The sequence below is a fragment of the Seriola dumerili genome, unplaced genomic scaffold (assembly GCF_002260705.1).
Source record: "Seriola dumerili isolate Sdu_G_001 unplaced genomic scaffold, Sdu_1.0 BDQW01000295.1, whole genome shotgun sequence".
NCBI lineage: Eukaryota > Metazoa > Chordata > Actinopteri > Carangiformes > Carangidae > Seriola > Seriola dumerili.
In genome coordinates, this window is record NW_019174550.1 from 275,526 (window position 1) to 290,184 (window position 14,659).

The 14,659-nt window shown below is 38.4% G+C and overlaps 1 protein-coding gene across 1 annotated transcript in view; it reads right to left on the reverse strand.

The window, feature by feature from the left end:
* The window catches only part of pc (pyruvate carboxylase), a 282,921-nt gene extending 269,533 nt beyond the window's left edge, over positions 1-13,388 (reverse strand). Inside the window, exons 1-2 of the mRNA XM_022758332.1 lie at positions 12,964-13,388; positions 2,090-2,226 (exon numbers count right to left, since the gene is read on the reverse strand). Coding sequence (XP_022614053.1) covers positions 2,090-2,226; positions 12,964-12,965 — 139 coding nt within the window. The 5' untranslated portion in view covers positions 12,966-13,388. The remainder of the gene's footprint in view (positions 1-2,089; positions 2,227-12,963) is intronic.
* Between the last annotated feature and the right edge of the window lie 1,271 nt (positions 13,389-14,659).

The following is a 14,659-nucleotide window of genomic DNA, read 5'->3' on the forward strand; positions in this document are numbered from 1 at the left end:
ACAGACTTTATATGATTTTATCAACATCCTGTAGCATTGGCCCTATTTTGCTGCTAATGCCTCCGCTGAGAGAACAAAATAAACTTTGAATTTTTTATGCCATACATGAGATGTGAAAAAGATGAATGCATTTGGTGTACTTCATCGCAATGTGCAAAAATATCAACAGACACTGCAACGAGTCTACTGTTTTTTTATAAAATTTGAGAACACAGTGTAAAATCTCAGCTTTAGACAAGCAAAACACTGCATGCCTTTTATCTTCCTGTCACAAGAGCCAAATACTTGTTTTTCAAGCAACCACAGTTTGGGAGAGAAAACGGTTTAGTCACCGAAAACTAGCAAGACGATGTGTTCTTGCTTGAAGGGGAGGACATTTGAGGAGCATTAAAAAAAAAAAAAGGGAAAGAGAAAGTGAGCAAGAAAGTAAGTGAATGAACAGTAGGCACTTAAAAGGATTGAAATATGCGAGGACAGAGAGGAGAAGACGAGTATGAAAAGCCAGACAGTTGAAATGTAGTTGATTTAAGGTGAGAAATCTAGAAAATATAAGGTCACAAAACACCACAAGTTCAGAAAAGAAAAAAAAAGGTCAGAGGACCAACATGGAGGTTTTAGAGAATTGTGGTACCAAAAGAAACGCAGTTTGGCAAGTTTAACAAAGTGACAAATAAGAGGAGAGGAGACGAGAATAGCAGTGAAGGGGGAAAAAGGAGGGCAATGAAGTAAGGAATGAAAAGAGGAGAGCGAAGGGGAGCAAAGTCACAGGAGGCAAAAAGGAAGACAGCAAGTGGCTCAGAGAAAAATCACATCTGACAAGTGCTGAAAAAGACTGGAAAGGGAGAGAGGAGAGGAAATGAGGAGAGGAGGTAAGGGAGGAAGAGGAGAGAAGAAAGCAAAAGAGAGGAGAGGATATATTAGAGAGAATATTAGTGAAAGAGAAGCAGTGATGGCAGAGAGGAGATGTGCTTGGTGAAGTGGAATCTGGGCTGATATGATATGATCGTCCAGTCTCTCTCATCTTCACACACACACACACACCCACACACACACACACACACCCACACACACACACACACACTTCGGTGCACTCCGGTGTGATGAATGTGATCTAATGTGGTGTTGATATCACATCACGCCGATTGTGAAGGAGAGAGATTGACGATAAGCCCTGCTGTGTGTGAGAGAGAGAGAGTGTATGTCAGTGTGAGGGAGAGACCACAATCTATCTGAATCAAATTAATGCTGTTAAACAGAGCACCTATGGGAAAATAGAGATGAATGTATGCATGTAAATGTATCATGTGCACACTGATGGCCACCTCTCTGGTCAGCGTAAGCATTAACTGGAGGGGGTCCAGTGATTATAAGTATTACCAGAGCCTGTCAGTGATGTTTACGCCGCCACATGTAACAACCATACTGGTGACTGCTTAGTGTTTAGAAAATCTGGGCTTCTCTATAATTATATTTCCATTCCAGACCCCACTTATGGTGTTTTCTAGCAGCTTAGAAAGGAATGAATGAATATCATTTTGCCTTCTGGTGGTTCCAATTTGTTTTGTGGACAAAATATATTCATATTAAACTGCATAAAACATGTTCCATGTAGATTCTAGGGAATGTAGAGATTTCCATGCTGTTTTTACTTTAGCTTCCATAATCAATAATATTCAAATAAATATTTTTGTGACATTAGGTGGAGCACACAGTTCAAAAACAGTTCAATATAACATACACAACTTCCTGGTGTACAATGAAGGCTGTAGTAGCTGTTCCAACTCTGATTCCAATATTTAAAGAAATTCACTGCTTTTGGGTTAAATCAAACAACGCTAGCTTCTGCAGCCACCCACGTACAATGTGTGCTTAAATATTAGTATGTGCCAAGGCAAACTAAATGGTGGCCATTAAAAATTAAGAGAGTCTGTTCTTTTGCCGCAGGAAGATTGTAAATGTCATAACTTTTTTCTTACATTATACATGAAACAGCGTTAAACTGTATTTAACTTAATGGGACTATCTGAATTGCCTGTCTTCCTCAGTGGTGAATTAGAAGGGATGTAGATAGATGGGCAGGGGTTTTTACCTCTATTTGCCACCATGACTTTCTTTATCGGTCGATACTCGCTCTTTGGGGCAGAGTGAGCAAAGCGGGAGAGAAGACACACCCGCCTCACAGACAGCAGGCTGAGGCTGCCTTGGACAGCAGCGTATCTCAACATCCTAAGAGAAAGAAAGACAAAGAAAGTGTTTGACATACACAAGCAATGTCCCTGTGCACTTAACAGCAAAAAATTAAGAGGAGAGGCAAAAGATACATACTAGCTAGAGATGGAAGCACATGGATGAAGACAAGATGAATTTTAACAGACTCACAAAACAAATACTTAATATATGCTTTTTGTGACAGGATACCCAACAGATTCTCCATCCTCACACTTGAGATTATAAAAAAATTATACACATTGGTTATGTCAGAAACAAGAAAAGCAAGTTACTCTATACATAAACCATTTGGCTCTAAGTGAAATCAAATCTAGATCAAACAAACACAAATGTCTTATCCAAAACCTAGAGCTCATACTTTCTTACAATCTCTATGTAGGAACCATTTGCGAAATTTAGCTTCTCAGGTGAAAAAGATGCTTGAAGGAAAATGATAAGAGGATGACGATGCTTTGGAAACGATTAAACAAGGTGTGAGCCCTGTTTAGAGAGATTAAATCTACTAAAGCACCAGGCCCTATTAAGTTGTTGCCAAGGGTTGTGTGTGTGCCTTTGAAATGTGTGGTATATCTAAGAAAATTGGCCTTATACTAATATTTAGAAGGAATCATGAACCGTTCTGGTACACTGGGAGAAAAAGCTGTATTGTGTATAAATGATTTGAGGCATTTGGCCCTGACTTCTGTTATGAAAGTTTGTTGTCATTGATGGTTTCTTTATAGGATGGCTGGAAAGATAGATGATAGAGAATAGACTTTGCCATCTTGAGTTTTCAGTCTAGTGGGAGATATTGATTTGAGTTATATAATCATTGTATGTTATGTACTAAAATGAACCAGAATCTATATATACTGTACACATCACTAGTCCTTGGTAAAATACTGAAAAACATTCAAAAAGTTCTCATAAACACACACATTAGCTGATCATTGGATGATACTGGGATCTGCTATCACAATAAATACAATGAAGTGGTCCTTTAATAGTAAAAGAGACCACAGAGATTGTATATAAACCCAAAGCGTAGTCATATTAATTAAAGACACTTAAACTGTTAATGTTGATGATGCTCTCTTTTTTTATGATATTGAGAATTTAACAATGTTAGCAAACTAATAAAAAAAAAGTCTGGCTGGAATCAGAGCTCATGGCTGATTAAAAAGTCACACTCAAACTTGTTCCAAGAAAGCAATATTACATCTCCATGAGAGGAAGGTGGGCGTTAGAAAACCAGTCAGCTGCTGCTCTGCTTACCAGTATTCAATCAGCTGCAGGTGTGTCTAATTAAAGACAATGAGTTTCTGGTGTGTTTGTGGTGTGTTTTTCCAAATTACAACAATAAAATGAAAGCATTAATAAAATTTTTTCTCCCCAAGAAATTTCAGATACATAAGAGAAACTATGATTGAACCATACAAACTGCCCCCATTAGTCCCACTCATAGACTTAATTGTTGGAAAGAAACAAACTTGCTGATATTTATCTTTCAAAACAAAAAACAATTTTGTCTACAGGGACAGCAATTAGGGTGACTAAGCGGTACAGACTTGCTGTACATGAATACCGAACAAACAAGTTTGTCTTAAATTCATTGTCAGTTGAGGTTTTTTTCACTTGGTTTAAGGACTACAGTCAAATACACCGTCCAATTATCACAAGGAAAAGCAAACTTTTCCAGTGAACAAAACACACACAGAAAAACAAAATATTCATTCCACCTAAGACTAATTATGGTTTGAAGGCTGCATTTACAATCAGTAATGCCCTAAACTCAAGTGACACAACACAGACAAACCTACCACAACCACATTATGCCATCAATACACATTAACACATAAACACATGCATGAAGGTGAAAATAATCAACTACCTCCTCAACTGGATGGGAAGTGGCTCAGTCACTCTGTGGAAACTGTCAGCTTTAATGATGGGAGCTGTTTGATAGTTAGCCCAAGACTATAGAGGTGGAAGCTTCTTCTGGTTTGACCACAAGGCTACACCCCACTGACAGACCTTTGCTGCCACACTGTGGTCAAATAACAGCAATGCAGTCAAATGGAGACGACAAGATGTGGTGGAGCCACTATTGGGAATCCCTGAGTTTTCATAACATGAATCAAAAAAGAAACCCTGACTGATTATCAAGTTATATTTAACAAAACATTTGGTTTATCATACACTTAAGGACTCAAGAAGCACTGCAAAGGTCATATCATAAAACTATACATTGGACATTAACCCTTTACCAGACACCTCCATTTCTGTGCACAAACCAGAAGATAATGTACCCAAAATAAAATTAAAATATTACTGTTCTTCAACCCTTTAGATTATAACCCTAATTATTCACCTGTTTTGTGCAATATACTCTACTTTAACTTCTTATCAGGTGCAAGATGGGATAGTATTCAGCTCATGGAGCATGCACTGGGTGAAAGATAAGGAAACACTGGACAAGTCAACCATACTGTAATAGGTCTCACATATTCACACAAATTTAGAATTAATCTTACAATTAAATGATCAAACTCACTGGAATATTTAAGCCCACTGACAGACTCACCCAGATTAAATGGCATGAAGGAAGTACAGCCAAAGATTCATTCAGAGCTTTCTAATTCTGGACTGATGATGTTATATAAGATTAGATGTGTCATAAAATCTTAGTAAATGACCAGATGATTGACTTAACTATGAAGATTTGAATCAAGAACCAATCAATCAATGCTTTTAGACGATGAATGCCTTGAGACTGTCTGAGGACAGCATGCAGAGTGAGTTCAGGCTGAAACTGTATACTGTATCTACACAAAAGCAACAGTGACCCAGTATGAAACAGATACTTTCTCAAGGCCTGAATACAACAGAGATACAACAGCAGACAGGGCAGAGACCGGAAAAATGACACAGACAGACAAAAACAGATCAAATATCATCTGTGTACTGCATTTACATTACTTCTTCAACACTGCTGAATTACAACTTCTTAGCATGTAAGTATAGTTATTGTAAAGTAGGATCAGGTTATATGGTCTCTGATAAAAACACTATTTGCAATGTGGATAGAGAAAGAAATTTAATCTGCTAATTCCACTCAGCTGTTAACATTCAAGTGAGTTCAGAAATCTGTAATTATGTTTTGACTCATTTAAACAAGGGCTGCATGATATGCAAAAGTAAAATCATATTGCGATTATTTTGGCAGATATTGCGATTGCAAAATGGTCACAAGACCACTGTGCATTGGTTTAAGTACATAAATGATATGTAATTAAATATTACTAGCAGCAGCCTAATAATGGTTAATTGAAGCTGTGGACTACTCTCTAAAATGTAACACAAACTACTGTATCAGGCCTCTACCTTTCTTAATACTTGTATAACTTTGGTACTCCATCAGTGTTGTTACATCCAATTAGAAAATACACAATCAGAAATAACCTGTAATCATCATCTTTTCTGTTACATTCTACTGTTTTTATTGTACCATTAAAAAATTTTAGATGCATGCTTTGCTCTCTTCTCTGACTACAAACAAGAAGGGCATCATTCAAGATGAGACTTACAGACACAAACAACCACAGCAAAAAAAAAGACACTGAGATATAAGGGAAGACAAAGGTCATCATTTGCCTTTTATTGTCATCCCATCCCTCATAACTTCTGTCTACCTATCTTCTTCTGTCATTCTCTCACTCTAAGATTTATCTCTTTTTTGACATCATTAATCAACAGTTTTGTAATGTAGCTCACTACCCTCTTCATCCATTCCTCCTGTCTCCCTGCACTGATGAATGGAGCCAACAATAAAATGAGCAAGCAAGTAATTCACTGGTAGTGGTGCTCTCACTGCCAAAATCCAACAAGGCAAACTCAAGGATAAGCTCTGGTATGAAGGGAATGTCAAATTGTGGAGACGCACAAGCTGCAGAAGCGCAACTATAGGATAATTTTGGTTTTGCTGCCTCAATGTCATACTCCTGTCTCTTTTCCTGGCTCTGGTGAAGACAGAGATAAAAAATGTTCTGTATAAGGATTTGGCCTAAGATATAAAAGAAAGAACAAAAATAAGAAAAAAAGGAAATAATGATTCTGTCTGTGCCCTGATTTTTAGGCAATAACCTACTCCAAAAATCCTGACAGCTGACAGAACACTGAAGGTGTGTTTTTAAAAATGCTTGGTACATTTTGTGTTAGACACCTTCACAAAGTGGTGAAAATAAAACTTGTGTGGCCATGTATTGGTAAGTATTTTCTCAAAGTCCCACCTCATATTAGTAATGGAATATACTCCTGTGTCCATTTTGGGGCCTGATTCAAAAAGGTAGCATAGACTTGTTGTAACCCATTTAAAATTTGAAGAGCACAATTTTTGGTTGACTATAAAATACTTGTTTTATGTGATGAATGAGTACCGTTTTAAAAATCATATCATGACCCATCACAGAATGAAGAAAATGTTTAATACAATTATTCTATGCATAAATATTTTCAAAATTAAAATGATCTGATACGTGAAAGCGATACCCATTTGACTTTAACAAGCCTTTCAAAAGGTTCCTACTGTAACGGGAATGTGACCTTTGACTTTCACTGAGCCTAAGAAAATAAATGGGATGGTGGCGATGTGTTTTTGTTTCAGGCATTATTTCAGTCTTTTCAAGTGCATTCAATCAGTAACTAACATCGGTTTTATAAGACACCACGGGGTACTCAAATATCTAATTATCTAAAGAGTTATGTCACTGTAATCACTGGGAGCACCATAGCTCCCTCTGCTTCCCAGGCAACAAGTTCAACTCAGGCTAGTCGGAGGATATCTGGCTGAAGTTATTCAGAAACAACATGTAGTTCCACAAGATTCAATCGGACGAAGTTCATTTTTAGTCCTTATATGTTGGTATCTGAGGTACATTTAACAACACTAGTTTGCCAGCAGGCATCTATTTGTACCTTTTATGACAATAACGTCGAATGCTTTCTATCTGTCCAGGACTTCGTCATCTCTCAGCAATTTGTTATTTAAATAAGGGAGCAAAAAACACACTATTTGACTCTCTTCATTACAAGCACAGCACTGTGAAATTGTTAAATAAATGTTTAATATATAACCTATTGCCCACCTCAATCCTGAATGCTAACACCACTTTGCAACTGCAACACACAGTGAGCACTGAATTAAATTATAGTTGTGATGCTAAAAAGGAATGTAGATGTTTTATGCCAAACGTACTCAATGACCCTCCCTCTTCCTCTCTCCCTATTGTCCTGCTTCAAAACCTCTGTCTCTGTGTCCTACCAAACAGACACACAAAAAAGTATTACCAGATGAGTAAAGCAGAGCTCTTCAATAACCAAAACACCTCCAAGACTTCAGCCGGCATGTGTCTGACACCACAGCTGAATCATGTGAAACATGCATCAATCAATGTTCTGCCAAAAAGCAAAGGTTATAGGCCACTGAAAATGACGTGTGTTGTCTGGCTCAAAAGAACAAAGGTGATTTCTGGTTCATACATTAACTTCTTCGAGAGCAAAGGTCTGTTGTTTTGTTGTACACACACCTAGTGATAATGTGACACAAAAACACACATACCTATCATTAACTTTGCCCTAATCGGCTGATCATGGGGCAAATACACACACATGACTATGTGCACACATTCATGACTCTCCCTAGACAAGACAAGCATAAAATTATACCATTTCTGTTACTAAGCGTGAATATCAAGTGTGCTATGGCCATTGCACACACAAAGAACAGGACAGCAAAGATGTCCAACAGCTGCTTATGTAGAAACATCAGTTTAAAAGATTCTTGTATCACCTAAGCTGCTTTTAGTTTTGCAAAGCACATGTTTATTTTCTAGACCTGCCTTTATCACTTTAACCTTGATTTCTGGTATAGGTGACATTGCTTGCTGAGTTCATCTTCACAAGCAGAGCTAAGACATAGAACAGTTTCTCAAATCAAACCATAGTAACATTGCTTTTGATAGAGATGTCAAGAAAAATTATTTGCACAAAATGATTAGCACAAACACCATTAGTCACATTCTGTATATGTTCTGCATCTGCTTGTACTCATACCACATAGATGATAAGGACACTTTGTGAAATATATTCTGATCCAAAGTGTCGTGTTTGCAACAGCTACATAATTACAGTAAATAAAAATATTCTAGATGTTTTGTGGAATATTTCTGAATATCTTAGCTTAACATTTGGTACAAATCTTAATTTGTTAATTATAGACAAATTAAGGTCAGTAAGTTTCCACAATGCTTTCCTGTAAAATGCTTCTCTTAAATGGACACACCAGGGAACCTGATGGGGTAAATCAATGAAAAGTCTATAATATGCTCATCATGTAGACAAAATGAATTAGATGACTTACAGAGTTTGAATCATCAGGTGACATAAAGATCGTAAATCATACAAGGGGCTACACTTCAATATTAGCTTATAGTATATCAACATCCCATCACATTTCTGCTAGACACATAAACACAGCCGACACCGTTTCAACACCTATACTCACTTGTCTCAACATGTAACATGACACAGAGGTCTGGCTTCAACACATTTAAACACATATGCACACACACACTGTATTAATCCAGGTAATTGCATAATGTACAAAACTGGATATAAAATTAAGTCTCTCTGAATCCAAATGGTTCCTTAAAAAGTCATCTATCATTAGATGTGGAGGGACAGTGAACAACAAAGAATGGAAAATGAGTGTGCACTCATCCACACTCCCTTCCTTCCTCCCTCCTTCCACCTGAGCAGTCTCTTCCTCATCATACCTGCTCCTGACCTGATAGGTAGAATGGATGACTGTGTGTGTATAAACTCAAACTAAATAGATCAGGGCTCCTCAAGCATAAAAGCAAATAATATTTTTGTGAAGTTTCCATTAAAGATTTACTCCTTAATCTAAATGTAAACAAAGCAAATAGGTATCTAGACTGGTAATTAAAAAGAGAGAAGATTGGCTCATGTCCTCTCAAAGTTTATATTCAAAATAACTTCAGTCAAAGCTTCTAAAAGACCATGCAATAATAGGCCGAGTAAAACAGTACAAGTCAGACTGTTAGTACCCAGAAAACAGAAGTGTGCAGGAATACGGTTTAGGTCGCAAGAAAGTATGTCTGAACTGTGCCAAAACAGTAAGGAATCATAAAAGATGAGGTTTAAAAGGTCTCAAATATCAACAGCAACACATGATCGCACAGCAAGAAAAAGGTTACCAAGGCTCTGTGTTTGTGTAGACAAAACAAATGCGTGTGACTGGACTAAAAAGTGGCGAGTGGTGACATAAAGGTTACAATATTGAGCTTGAAAAGGGAACATGGATCTGAATCCTCAAGCAGCATGAGAAATTCTTCCAAAATAATATAAACAAGAAACACTCTACACTTTAAAAGTGACTGGGAGAAAAAAGGCATTAGTGTTGTATTAAGTTTCCTAGAATTTAACGTTCAAATGACATTACCCTAACTTCATACAATTCAATGCTAATCCTAAATCAAAATGAAACCACACTGATGCTGATGTTGACTTGAACATGGCAGCATCAATGAAGGTAAAAGTAGTTTTATTAGAATATAGTACAGTTTGTGGTACATTGACAGGATTTTGGAGCCAAATGAGCCAAACTGATGCATTTCGCTCTTGGCGTTCTCACTCATTCAGGCCCTTTACCAGCTGTGTCAACAAGATGCTCCAGCCCCCTGCTGCTACAGGCTTTCTCTTTAGGATACAATTTGTGTTTGCTTGTAACAGGAGCACCAAAATGGCAAAGGAGAAAGCTCTTCACCAGAGAACTGAAGATAATAGACCCAAATGGTTTGTAGAATCTGGCCTTCGGATAAATTCTGCTAAACCTTACCCTCTGTGTAAACACTAGCCACTTAAAAAGTCTTTTTATACAGAACACTTCATTTGGATTAATCCACCTGCATAAGGAAGAGTTTGTGAAAACATTTATTTTCTTTACAACTTGAGGTTTATAACCTGGATGGTTAACCAGGATAATGTGGGTGAGAGGATAATAAGAACATGAAAGCTTCACAAATGGCTTTGCTACCCTTTACCCTCTGTGACCTCACTTTACTTTACTTAACCTTGAGGGAAGAAGCAGATTTCAGATGCTGCTGATGCTAAATGTTCATGCAGCATTTCATGATTGTGCCACATCCTAATCACAGCTGGATCAATCTACCATTCAGCCATAACTACTATTATCATGGATCAGTGCTTTGAGGCCTAGGAACACATGTCCCACCCCACTGTACAATTTCAAAAGGCCTAGTGAAACAGCATAACACAAAGAGGGTCAAGGGTGAACCAAATATCAGTTGTGCAAAAAAGGAACGTTTTACAGACATATGGGTGGTGTACAGGAGCCACATTGTTTAATTGGTCTGGATTTTTATGTATGCTTACCAGCAATGCAAGACTAAACGACTCAAGATACACTGGCTGAACTCCATTTAAACATGACATCAGCAAATACTTCAGCAAAGGTGTGACACACAAAATATATATAAAGAATCTTTGTCACCCCCTCAGAGGGTCAGAATGAGAGTGCCTGGGACACCGCTCATCACAGCTATTTTTCAGAGGATGCCTTGGAAGTATGAAAAGGACAAGGTCCAATGTTTCCCACAAAACATAAATAATTCTGTTCTAACAAGTCCTAACAACAGATTAGGACCCCAATTAGCAGACTGCCCTGAAAGACGGAAAAATGCTAAGGGAGTTAGGCAAGTTTGCATCAATGCATACTGAAATACAAAAGTGCAGTATTTTCAATCTACTTTAATTTCAAAACATCTATTTTCTAGTTTGGGGCAAGGTATGTAGGTCTACATCGTTAACAATTATTAGTGGTAAAACACACTGACACATTATGTAATGATAGATACATTTTCATGACATGATAAAAGACATGTTTTCTTTAAAAAGCTATGCAAATGTGAGATATCCCAAACTAGACACACAGATACAGTAAGACAAATGCATGCATTTTTTAATTGCAGACATAAGAGGCAAACTACTGGCTGTGGCACATGTTGAGAGACATGATGTACCACTTTTCACACAAAACCGATGCATTCCAAATGTTCTCTCTTCACTCTTCCCCAACAATTACAACTCTTCATTTAATTATTAAACTTAAAGGACCAGTGTGTAGGATTTAGTGACATCTAGTTGTGAGGTTCCAGATTGCAACCAGCTGAATACCCCTCCCGTTACCCCTCCATTTCCAAGGGTGTTGGAGAACCTACGGTGGCCTTCAGGTAACGTAAAAACATGAAAGCCCCTCTCTAGAATCACTGCTTAGTTTGTCTGCTATGCGCTACTGTAGAAACATGGCAATGCAACATGGCAGCCTCCCTGGAAGAGGACCCACTCCCTATGTAGACAGGCTCATTATAAACTGACGAAAACACAACAATTCTTAGTTTCAGGTTTACACCAATATACACCAAAACCTCTACATCACTGTCATGGTACAATAATGGATGTGTGCCAGTGGCCTTGCACATTTTCCATTACAGCATAATAGCATAATAACATCAAGATGAATGATTGAATGGGACATGTCCATCAAAAACACAAGGCTACTACAGTCACTTTAAGAAGCCCCAGACAAAAAGTCTTTAATCTGCCTACGTATTTCTGATCACATCCGTGCTAAAGGATAAACTACAAGTTCTGCTTGAACTTGACTTGTGAAAATAAATGTCCTTAGTTTGATCACTGCACAACTCCCACAGGCCTTCTTTTAACTCTGGGATGAGACAGCTGTTCTGCATGTGCTACTGTCTGAAGCAGACTAAAGGTTGCTTTGAGGATGAACAAACTGTACTGTCAAATGATTCTGACACAACAGACACACATGCTCAGGTTCAAAGGTGAAAGAGCAGAGACCAAATTTCTGCAACACAGGGAATCGGTGAGAAAAATCAGGTCATCACATGCAGTTACAAGCTCCCATGGTGTGCAGCTTACGAGAATACAAGCATGTTATGCAATCTACAAGTTTCAGCATGTAAACAGACATTTATCCCTGTCTTTACATTGGCAGGAGAGGAAATCTGGTAGCTATGCAGTGCCTCCAACTCTTATAAACACCTCCATCTACTAAAGGAGCCCCACAGTAAAATGTTTTATTTTACCTGACCATTCATTTGGTAAGTGTGAAATCACAGTAACAAAAACAGTCACTGCTGCATGTTTTCCTATGATGCCAATTCATGTTAATACAAAACTCCATGAAAAAAAGCTCCTCATTTGCAAGGGATGTCCTGCAACAACATCAGAGCCCTTTGACCCCACTGTGGTAAGTGCTTCTCTGGGGAGTTCAAGTTTTCATGTGCACATTTTAGCTAAAATGAGTCAGTTAGTCATGTCAGAACTTAATTACTGTATCCAGCAGAGTAAATATGCCACTATTTACTTACTATTTTCGATTAGGTTCTCAGTGCACAGTTTGGTTCTAGATTTATTTGCAAACATAGCAACTGTGCAGCTATGACAGTTTCACTATACTTGCAACATCTCTTACCAAGTTGACACTAAGACATGCAAGTAACGTTACACATGCAGTCATTCATTCACTCAGGAGGACTCAAGGTAAGGTCTTTAGGGAAAATGCACTCAATGACAACCACACAGACATAGGACTCGCACACACCCACACTGCCCATCAGTACTCACATGCTGGTGCTGTGTCGGTATCAGTAAATGAGGTGAATCCGCTGTCAAGTAACCGGACACCGAGTGTAAACTGTCGACTATCAGAGTGTGTTTATGTGTGCCTTTGCTTCTTTGCTTGCTAACCTCACACACACACACAATAACAGACACACTGCTGCTGCTCGGAAGAGGAAGAGGGAGATAGGGGGTTTATATATGCACACACTTGCGCGCACACACACATACACACACAGGTATACACAGACACACGGAGTGACTTCGGGACGGCCGAGCGGGCGCTCAAAGCGTCGACACCACACGCTGTCACACACGCACTCTCTCTTGCTCAGTCCCTCATATGGTAGTAAAGGTGCTACGACTCTTAAGCTAGTTGCTAACTGTCTACTGTAGCTAACGTAGCTAGCAGCTGGCACCGTCCGTCTCCGTGTGGCGGATATAGGAGTCTGTTACTGCGCCTGCCCCTTACTCCCTGTTAATCTCTCTCTCTCTCTCTCTCTCTCTCTCTCTCTCTCTCTCTCTCTCTCTCTCTCACTCCCTCTCTCCATAAGCTTTCATTCCTCTCTTTGACATGACGCAACCACGCACCCGCCCTCTCTGCTCTCAGCCAATCACAGAAGAGGGCATCACAGCACGCAGCGAGCGGCACTATTTAAAGAGCTCGAGACTAAATTGTCTGCCACATAACATCGATTACGTCTTATTCAACAATATTATAATGTAGCGTACTGTTTACTATTACATAAGTTATTCAGATGATTTTTCACGTTATGAAGGCCAATTATGGGCACTGGCACAAACAAACATTAAGTGTTTTATTTCATATTAACAGTTACTACACAATTGGTAGCAGACAGTTTTACTTTGTGATAGTAGGAAAAGCACAGGTGTTACTAATCACATTACTGATTGAAGTGTCCGTCAGTGTGACAATGAGCGAGTATGCATGATAGCATGACTCTGAAACCAAAGCTGTGATATGGAATTCACCTACCATTAATTTAATTTAATATTTACACCTGTGCTCTTCTTATGTGGCAGGTCGAAATAGCTTACGAGAAAAGGTCTATTAGGACGAAGTCTCACACAAAAATAATGTCAAATAAATGCTACTGTTACTGTTTACTTTCTGCGCAGCTAGCTATAGCTGCTGAACGTAGCATTCAGCTATTTAGCAGTTAAAGCGATATTTTTTTATTAAGATATTTTTTCTCTGGCGTTAACAGAGACCGCAAACAGAGCTAAAATTAAAGTGAGTATTGTACTTACCTTCTTCAGGTGGCCAGAAACACGACTCCATATGAATGATAATGTTGTTCCGTATTTGCTGGATGTGTAAATGGGTAAATGTTTACTAACACATCTGCTATACCAACTTGAACGGTTCGCGCTGTGTTAACTCCTTCCACTGCCCCCAAGTGGCCAAGGGAAGAAAAACAGTTATTTCCAGTTTAATGGAACCACGTGATTATTATGTTATCAGTTACACCAGTGGTTCTTCTGCTGTACTGTCTCCAAGTCAGAATGCCTGCTGTAATATGACACTAATAATAGGGAAAATTGGCCTACAGAGTAGCATGCAGTGTATTACACGGAGAATAATTGTAACAGAAAATTATTCTGCAAACCCACAACTGCTTAAAAATAAAGGTAATTAAATTCAAATAACTGCCGTGTGACCATATCTTGATTACCCTTA